General features: G+C 54.0%; 1 protein-coding gene across 1 annotated transcript in view; it reads right to left on the bottom strand.

The window, feature by feature from the left end:
- Positions 1-1,068: 1,068 nt before the first annotated feature.
- mei4 (meiosis-specific, MEI4 homolog (S. cerevisiae)) overlaps positions 1,069-10,574 on the bottom strand; it is a 35,449-nt gene continuing 25,943 nt past the window's right edge. Inside the window, exon 5 of the mRNA XM_056581837.1 lies at positions 1,069-1,473. Coding sequence (XP_056437812.1) covers positions 1,069-1,473 — 405 coding nt within the window. The remainder of the gene's footprint in view (positions 1,474-10,574) is intronic.

The following is a 10,574-nucleotide window of genomic DNA, read 5'->3' as shown; positions in this document are numbered from 1 at the left end:
AACACACAGAACACTACAGTGTAACACAACACACACAATAATACTAGTGTGAAACAACAACACCACAGTGTGACACAACAACACACACAATAACACTACAGTGTTACACAACAACACTACAAACACACACAACACTACAGTGTAACACAACACACACAATAATACTAGTGTGACACAACACACACACAATAACACTAGTGTTACACAACAACACTACAAACACACACAACACTACAGTGTAACACAACACACACAATAATACTAGTGTGACACAACACACACAATAACACTACAGTGTTACACAACAACACTACAAACACACACAACACTACAGTGTAACACAACACACAAAATAATACTACAGTGTGACACAACAACACACATAACAACATTTCAGTGTGACAGAACAACAAACACAATAACACTAGTGTGCCACAACGACACTACAGTGTAACAACACTAGTGTTACACAAAAACACACACAATAACACTAGTGTAACACAACACTACAGTGTAACACAATAACACTAGTATAACATAGTGCGGTGTTGACACCACAGTGTAACAGTGCAGTGAGGACACTACAGTGCAACACAACACCACTACGGTGTTACACAACACCACTACAGTGCAGTAGGGTGTTTTTGTCGCCTGACATTCGGATCACAATTTTTAATGAATGCGTTCAAGTTCCCCAACCTCACCGTGGGGGTCAGTCCATCAACTCCTGAGAAATGAGCCGGGGTCCGACACTCTTTATAAAAACGTTTATAGCAACGGCTTAACATTAATAAAAATACAAAATAGTTGCAGTAAAGTATAACATTTATTGATCCGACTGAAACAACTAAATAAACAGGACCCAGCTGAACGTGTACTGATTTGTGTACTGGTTTGTGCACTGGTTTGTGTACTGGTTTGTGTCCTGTTTGTGCACTGGTTTGTGTACTGGTTTGTGCACTGGTTTGAGTACTGGTTATTGTACTGGTTTGTGTCCTGGTTTGTGTCCTGTTTGTGTACTGGTTTGTGCACTGGTTTGTGTACTGGTTTGGCGCGGGGGTCCTGATTCTAAGACCAGGACAGGAGGGCCCCGATCCGCCACATGTAGAGAGCAAAGAGCGGGAACTCATCGGAGAGCAGCAGGACGCTGTGGCCGAGGAGCCCCAAGAAGGCCTCGCGTTCCTGGGGCCCCTGGAGCTCGGTCCCTCCCTGGGGCCCCTGGAAGGCCCCACGGTCCTGGGGGACCCCTGCCCCCCCACAGTCCTGGGGCCCCCCTGCCCCCAAGCATTCCTGGGGCCCCTGTTCCTGGGGGACCCCTGCCCCCTGGTAGTCTTGGGGGGCCCCTGCCCCCTGGTAGTCTTGGGGGGCCCCCTCCACCCCCGGCTGCAGCAGCCGCTCCAGGAGCCAGAAGAGGTGGAAGGAGTTCTCGTGGAGGTGGAGGACCTCGTCCTCCGGCTCCAGGTGTTCCTCCACCTGGGGGGGGGGCGTAACCATGGAGACGGACGCTCAGACACCAGGGTCGCACAGCGTAACACAGATAACAGAGATCAAACCGAAGTTGCACACAAATAAAATCAACGGACACAACACACATGAATAACACAACTACATCCAGGGGTGCACATAACGTTTTGTAGTGAGTTGCTCAGGTGAGTACCAGGAGATGGTGTTTGGTGGTACGCACCCCGCACATAGCCCCACAAGTAACTTCTGAACTTATGAAACTTACCCAGTTTCACAAAGGAGATTCCATTTTCAATGCTGCACTTCTTAAGCACAGCCGTGTTTTTTGCTCCACCTTTATTTATTTTTTATCAAACTGCAGCAGCTTGACGTTTCAATATCTCACTCAAGGAACGTTGCGATCAGCTGATTTTGGGCAGTTCTCCAGTGTGTGCACGGCGCACAGCGCACACGAGCGCACATTTCGGGGTGCGTATCTCTCGTTTCGAGCCACGACACATCTTGGCACCACTTTTCAAAAACAATTTTCCATTATTATGGAAGAAAACCATTTGTCTTTTCTTTGCTGGTGGTGAATGCCAAAGTTGCTGCTCAATGTATTTTGTTTTTTCGATTTTTTTCGATCTCCCGTTAGTTACGCAGAAGCATTGTAGAGACAAAAGTGACGATAGACATCCCTGATTATGGCCACGCATGCGTACTTGCGTACCAGTTATGAGCACCCCTGCCTATGTCAAACAGAAATAACAAAAACACAAATTCAGCCAACAAAAAGAATACACCACACAAATAAAACACAAGACAAATAATGCACACCACTAATAACACCATACTCAAATAAAGCACCGTAAAAACACACCACAAACACACTCACACCTCCCAAGCTGAAGGACTCAGAAAGGCTTTTAGAAGACTCATGGTCCCGTCGTCTTACATTCATATTCCTGTCAGTCATCCGGGGATAATCCGTATTAAAGAACACAGGAATACAGAGAAAGACGTTATGTAAGCAGCTGAAGTTACCCTGAAAGCTGTTTCGTACCGCATGGCTGGCTTGAGGGTCTGTCGTACACGCACACCCCCACCCCCTCACACACACCCTCACGCCCCACCGTGTCATCTGAAGTTCAAGGTGTTGAGAAGATGTATCTCTCTCTTCGTCTCCATCCCAAGCTAGCTGTGCGTCATAAAGGTGTGCGCTGGCTGTGTGTCATGAGGGCTAAGGCTAGGTTTTAATTGCGTTTAGGTGGAGATTGGGGCCAGGCTGAATCCACCGCGCTGTGATCTAACCCACTGCATAACTTTAATCTATAATAAGTTCTTTCAGAGTTTGGCTTCCAACACACAGAAATCGGACTGCGATGCACCAAAGCCTGAGAGCTGCGTCTCAGTGTATCGCTGATCTCCCAACCCCCCCCCCCCCCCCCCTGCTCCCCCCCCCCCCCCCCCCCCCCCCCCAGCTCCACAACGGGGGCTCAGAGCCACTAGTCTGTCCCTTCTGCCAAGGGACAGCTGAGCAGAGCATTACACTCTCCCCAGAGGGGCCCGAGATAGACCGGTGCGCACACACGCGCACACACACACACACACACACACACACACACACACACACACACACACACACACACACACACACACACACACACACACACACACACACACACACACACACACTTCATATCCCTCGGAGGCCAAAAACTTAATTGAAATCGCAGAAATTACATAAAACTCCTCGGCGGGAGGATTCAGGCGAGGAGGACATGAAATGGATTCCAGTTTTACGCTCGGCCCCTGAGGGCCGCGACCCGTGTGTGCTCAGAGCGGAGGTGATGATGGGTAAGGACGCTACGATAAACAGTGTTTTCAGAGCCTCCATCTCACGCTGAAACAAGCAGTGGTTCTAGTCATTAATATACACAAGTCATTATTATTATCAGAGTGTCAGACGATACCGAGATTAGTGTTTGGTTTTACACACTGAATCCATACCTTCGTTTCTCTGCTCTGGTGGAACATTTACCTTCAGGGCATCTGGCAGACACTTTATCCCTCCCTACTCCTTCCCTCTCATCTCATTCACGTATAGACCCTCTCCCTCCCTCCGGCATCCCTCCCTCCCTCCTCTCTCCCCCCCTCCATCCTCTCTCCCTCCATCCTCTCTCCCCCCCTCCTCTCGCCCTCCCTCCTCTCTCCCTCCATCATCTCTCCCTCCATCCTCCCTCTCTCCCTCCATCCTCTCTCCCCTCCCCCTCTCTCCCTCCCTCCTCTCTCCATCCTCCCTCTCTCCCTCCATCCTCTCTCCCCTCCCCCTCTCTCCTCCCCTCCTCTCTCCCTCCCTCCCCTCTCCATCCTCCCTCTCTCCCTCCATCCTCTCTCCATCCTCCCTCTCTCCCTCCATCCTCTCCCCCCTCCTCTCTCTCTCTCCCTCCTCTCTCCCTCCATCCTCTCTCCCCCCTCTCATCTCCTCCACACAAAGACCATCTCCTTCCCTCCCTCCTTCCCTCCCTCTCTCCCTCCCTGTCATTCTGACAAATGTCAGAATGTACCGACCAAGCAATTGCTTTCTGAGAGCCACTTTGAGCCTCTGACTTGGAAATGTTTCGGAATCAGCGAGATGTGGACCAAACGTATCGGACAGGCGAAGAACGTAAATGCAGTGATTTATTGCCAATAAAACTAATTGCTTTGACCGGCGTACGAACAAATCTCCCTAACCGCCCAAATGAGTGGTTAAAGTCACGGCTGGTCGCCGGGGACAGTGGCGGAGGTTAAACAACACTTCTGGAAGGCGTCGCCGCCGTGTTCTGACCTATAGGGCTTCAATGGTAAACGGAGTGCATTCACACCACGCTGTTCTAACCAGTGTTCCCTCAAAGCGCTCTACAACGTCGCCTCACATTCCGCCATTCACGCACACATTCACACACCGACGGCGGAGTCAGCCACGCAGGGCGACCGCCAGCTCGTCGGGGGCAGTCAGGGTGAGGCGCCTTGCTGTGGGACGCCTCGACACTCACAGCTAGGAGGAGCAGGGGATCGAACCTGGTTCTGACTACAGCTCAGATCGGCTCGGGTTTAGGAGGGGGAGGGGGGGCGATGAGGTGAACGTAAACTTCTAGCAATGAGATGAAAGTGGGGAGACCTTGCAGCTTGGCAGACGATCACACCTCTGTAAAGGGGGGGGGGGGGGGGGGGGGGGGGGGGGGGGGGAGCTCTTCAGAAGATAAACACCCTTATTCCCCCCCCCCCCCCCCGGCCTGGAACAGTCGCAATGAGTTACCTTGAGGATAAAACCGCGCCGGCAAACCTTAACCACGTCTTACATAATCCTAGAATTAGGGACGCAGATCCACTCTATTGTTGTCATTTATACTGCAACTCATCGGTGAAATTGCCCCCCCGAGGGAAAAAAAACTGTTTAATAGCTCATCGCATTCACATTTTGAAACATAATATTTTCTAAAGGCTTTCTGCACCCATCTACCAACATCTGCTGCAGACAAAACTGGATGCAGCCTACCTGTTAATCAAAGTTAATTAGAAGACACTAATTGCTGTGTGTGTGCATGCAGTAGGGTACACAAAAGATCATGTGTTGTGTGTGTGTGCGTGCGTGCGTGCGTGTTTGCAGCAGGTTACACTAATGCCAGTGTGTTGTGTGTTGGCAGCAGGTTAATGACAGTGTGTGGCGTGTGTGCGTGTGTACATGCGTGTGTTGTGACGACCTCCCTCAGAGTGCCCCCCCCCCCCTGCGGTCCGTGGGGACCTGGACTCTAATTAGTATTCCTCCAGTGGCGTCGCGGGCTCGCCGCCGCCGCCAGATAACAGCAGCAGCAGAGATTACGGAGCGCAGCCCTCCACGAGATTTAACGGTGCGTGAGACGAGACCCTCCTCTCTGCTCTCTGCTGTTACCCGAGCTCGGACCCACCGGAGCGGAGAACAAAGAGAATGAAGCAGGGAGCCTGCGGTGTGGAGCGGCGAGGAGAGCAGTGGGTTCAGGGGACGGCAGGTCGACGTTCGTCAGCGTGGTGGTGCCCGGCGAGAGGCTGGGTGGCGCTAGTCGAGGCATCGAATCGCCTGATCTCGAGTACATCCACGACAGTTAAAGGCATCGCGGTACTTCTTCAACGTTATACAATGACCGAGCAACCGGTTACATATTATTCACATCATGACGACCAGGGTCATCATGGAAGTCCCTCCCGTCGCGGAGGCTGAGGTCTGAGTTGCCTCGTCCGATAAATCTCTGGTGTTATAAAGCATGTCATTAAACCCAGTCTGGCATGGCCTATAACACTGATACCTGATCAATACATTCACCCATGGGGAATCAAACCCTGTTCCTCCTTCACAACGTGATTTAACGCTCCTCCTCCCTGGGGAACGAGCTCTGAATGCCGCGTGGTCAGCGAGGAGGACGGGGGTGACTCCCCCCTGTCCTTCACCCCCCCCTCCCCCCCCCCCCCAGAGCGCATGTCGACCCACCACCTCGGGAGAGCAGCTCCTATCACAGTCTCCTCCTCCGGGTCCTCCCCGCCGACCTGCTCCTTCTGTAGATCAGATAGGAGCACTCGACGCTCCTCAGGCTCACAGGACAGGAAATCAATACCATCTCAGCCGAGCCCCGGGTCCTCTCAGAGCCGTCTGCCCCCCGCGCGTGCGCCCGGCGACGGGGACCTCGACCCCGCCTTTGTCCACGTCTGTTTCGCCGTGCGCACGTGGAGACGAAGGCCGAAGCACACACGCACACGCCGGGCTGAAAACACTAGAGACACACACACACAAACGGGCTCACAACACTGGAGAAACACAGACGCACACAGCAGACTCACAACACTGGAGATACACAGACGCACACAGCGGACTCACAACACCGGAGACTCACACAGCACCCAGGAGACGGGGCTCCTGATAGACTGACCCCCCCCCCCCCCCCCTCCCCGCTGGCGGTAGACGTCTGATACGACAGCTCTGACGGAGGGCTGTCACTCCCTCCCCAGAGAACAACACCATGACACCACAAGTCTGACTGCCACCGCTCAGCCTCTCCCATTGGCCGGGCCGAGCTGTCCGTCAGGACGGGGGGCCGGGAGCGGAGTGTGTGTGTGTGTCTGAGGGTGTGTGTGTATGAGGGTGTGTGTCTAAGCGTGGGTGTGTGCATTTCATCATTTGACAGCCATCATGCCGCCATGTCACAGGAAACGGTGCGAAACCACTTCCCCTCTCCCCGGGGGGCGACGGAGGGGGGGGGATCAGGGTTCTCCTCCCTCTCCTGGTCAGCTCCTTAACGAGCGCCGTGTGCTTCCAGGAGAGAGCCTGCTCCACTTTGATCCACGGCTAATAGCACATCGCTAACCCCCCCCCCCCTCTGCTACCTCCACCCCCCCCCCTCTCCTCCACCCCCCTCTCCTCCTCCACCCTCTCCTTCCTCTCCTCCCCCACCCTCTCCTCCCCCACCCTCTCCTTCCTCTCCTCCCCCCTCTCCTTCCTCTCCTCCTCCCCCCTCTCCCCCACCCTCCCCTCCTGGCCACACCATCCCTCTCGGCCGTCAGCGGCGAGGGTGGAGGGAGGAGGGAGGAGGGAGGAGGCAGGGGAGGGGAGATGGGGGGGTCCTGGCCAGGAGCAGCGACCCGGGACCGTCGGAGCTCCGGTGTGGGAAGGACGGCGTGTTCCCTGGAGGCTACTCTGAGCCTGAAGAGGGATTACGCAACGAGGAAGAGGAAGAGAGAGAGGAAGAGGAAGAGGAAGAGGAAGAGAGAGAGAGAGAGAGAGAGAGAGAGAGAGAGAGAGAGAGAGAGAGAGAGAGAGAGAAAGAGGGAGAGAGAGAGAGAGTGATTTACCAACGACAGGTACTGTCGGTGGTAAATGTAGGTTGTCTCCTGATCCGTCCTCTCCGAGCCGTCAGCAGTAGATTACAGGTGCGCTACATCGCATGTCGATGTCATCTCTCACGTTTCATCACAGTAATAACACGGACTGATTGGAACTCGGGTTTACTCGACAGCCTTTGTTTTTACAGGCTCGTTCAGCAGGGCGCCTCGACCGGTCTGGGAGAGAGCAGCGATGTGATTGGACGGCAGCACACCCAACGCTCAGAGGACGCCGGGTGTGATGGGCATGTTGCAGCGGTCGAATCGTGCTTTCATTTGATGTTACAGCGGCGGACTAGAATGCCAAAGCCGTAAGAGGCCGCCTGCGACCGATCGGAACCGGCAGCCGTCTCCACTCCCGCTACCATATAGATCCTCTCGCTTTACAAGGGGGCATTAAAGGGTGGCGCTCTGTTTATGCAGCCCCCCCCCCACACACACACACACACACACACACACACACACACACACACACACACACACACACACACACAGTGAGATGGCAGGCAGTCCTAGATTCGATTTGATTTGAGTGTCTTTAAGCACTCATAGATCCGAGGTCTGCGTTATCCTTCTGCTTTTACGACCCTCTCGCCCTCCCCTCCCCGGAGAGGAAACACAACCCATACGATGGCTGGGACGTGAACCCGTGTGTCCGGCTGTAGAGGAGGCTCCGTTCCAACGCTACGGTGGATGGCTTCATGGCTTTGGAATGAGTGCCGACCACACTGGAAACCAGAGCTCCAACCGGCAGCCAACCACTGGGGACGTAACACCGAGACGCGCAGCCACACTGGGGGCTCCCAGTGGCGGGCTCAATACCCACTTTAGAAAACACATTTAACACAATCTAAAAGAGTGGAAAAAAAAAATACTAAAAGTGGAAAACTTTGACTTTGGGGATAGTGAGGTCCTCCATCTTGGGGACTGATGGAAGGATGTGGGGCCATGTGGAGGAGAGTCCTCCTCCTGGCTCCTGACTGCACGGCGCAGTTATCTGCAGTGTGCTTCCTGATAAGACGCTCTCGCTTCCCTCTCCCCCACAGCGAGGGCAGAAATCTCCCCTTATCACTGTACAGCTGACTCAGCTTAACACACGCTAACAGACGCCCCTCCGCTAGCCGCTAGCCTGGTGAGGTTAGCAGCTAGCCCCTCTCACCGCGACGCCTCGTCACGCGGCGTCCTCAAAACCAAATGACTCGTCTCGCTGTTGGATGAACAGCAGGCGCGACGGCAGTCCGCAAAAAGAGATGAATCATGCGGATGAGGTATTCATTATGGACGTTAGAACACCTTGTATGACTGTAGGGTGTCACGGTATTGAGGGACGTCTCCCGCTACAGCCCAGTGCAGGGGGGGTGGAACACTTAACGTCACAGAGCATTAACGCCGCCGCCACCACACACCCAGGGCTTCCTGGGGGAAGATTGGCTTTTAGTCTGTCGCAGGGAACCGTCACTCAGGCACTACTCCACTACCTACCCCCCCCCCCCCAGACCAAAGACATCCTCCTCAGAGCAGCGCCCATTAGGCTGGGAGGGGGGCACCTCTCAGGCCTCTGAGCAGAGAGCACAGCGCGTCTCCTCTCATCTGCTGAGATCAGTGCCAGGCGGGCGGCGAGGGGGTGAGTGACGGGGGGGCTTCCAGACAGGAACCGGCGCTGTGAGGGGCTTCTGAAGCGCTCTGGAAGATAGCTGGACGCCTGACATCTAGGAGAGGGGGTGAAGTGCGAGGAAGGCCCCCCGCGGCCTGCCGGGCCCAGACCTACAGCCCTGCCGGGGGTCGGGGGGTCCGGCGTTGGGGTCGGGAGCCAAAGACCGCAGTACGGCTCTGGCATCTGGATCTGGCAGCAGCCTTTATAAGCGTGGTCTGAGCCGCAGGACGGCCTGGCGTGAAGGGCTGCTGCGCCGGGCAGAGGGTCTGATTACACTCATTCATCAACGCCTGCCTGGCCCTGATGTCATTAAGGGGATTCACTAGGGGGGGGGGGGGGGGGGCCACGCTCCATCCAGGAAACCGCAAACACCGTCCAGATCGCACCGCAGCCACAGCCAAACACAGTGTGCTGCGCCTGAACCGCTGGCCCCAGAGGAAGCCTTCCCTCTGAACCGTTCACCAGCAGCGGATCTTCAGTCGATCAGAAGCAGCAGGTGATGATGAAGGGGGAGGCGGGGGGAGGGAGGCGCGTCCTGGTGGGAGCTCCGACGGCAGGACAATGACAACCACACCGATAACGCTGGGAGGTTGATCCGTCCCTCCAGGTTTACAGTCGGTGGCTGGACGTACTGCGGTGTGTGTGGGGGGGGCGTCTGTGAGGCTGGCAGGGCTGACGGGAACAGAGCCCTGCATGTACAGAGCATCTGCTCTCGCTGTTCAGCCACATTCAACTCAGGACTCGTCTTTCACCGGTACAAGTTTATTGATATTGTGTAAAATTGGGTTCACACCACGAGAAGCGCGGCGCTGGTACTCCATCATTCGTACCGCTGGTCGGGGCGGGGGGCTGCACAGTTATCTATATTTACTGTGACGACGACATTGGCCTCAACCATTCATTGATTTTCGCCAGGTAATTGTGAAAATGTCATAAAAAAAAATTATTGATCATGGTAGGTGTCGATTTTTTTTATTTAAAAAAAAGAATAATATAGATGAAGTATATTTTACATTTAATAGTATTCAATTTGTGACAAGGTCTCGCCACTGACCAATCCCAGGTGTTAGTTCCGAGTGCGTGCTGGGAAAATCATTTCCTTCCCCCCTGCTGTACAACACCTCCACGACTAGTGCAGGAACACAGTGGGCTCCACCAGGCAGAGGCCTGCGACAGACATGGGGAATGTCACGAGCCGCAGAGGAAGGCGAAGGCTGCTTCCAGAAAAGGGCTTGTTTCCTGCTGTGTGGAGTCAATTGCATGGTTTGCGTTCAACCGCCTGAAATGTCATCCAAAAGTGGAATATGGAAAACGCATGAAAGACACGTTTTTGGGGTTATTAAGAAATATGTTCTTAAGATGTTGTTATTGTACTTTATGTTGTTAAGGTTGCTAACCTTTGAGAAACGAGGTGGGTTCATCTCAAGGGGTTATTTCTAATACAATAAATTTGAAATAAACCCCACAAATTCCCGTCCAAAACAGGCATCCATAAGAGGGACTTCGTAACACAACTCAATATCAAGCCCGTTCTCCAAGACGTATTGAGACAAACGAGGCTGTCGCCTTCCATTTGGCCAAAGAC

Source organism: Gadus chalcogrammus, chromosome 21, assembly GCF_026213295.1.
Source record: "Gadus chalcogrammus isolate NIFS_2021 chromosome 21, NIFS_Gcha_1.0, whole genome shotgun sequence".
NCBI lineage: Eukaryota > Metazoa > Chordata > Actinopteri > Gadiformes > Gadidae > Gadus > Gadus chalcogrammus.
The sequence above is the reverse complement of the archived record's forward strand: the minus strand, read 5'-3'. Positions and strand labels throughout refer to the sequence as shown.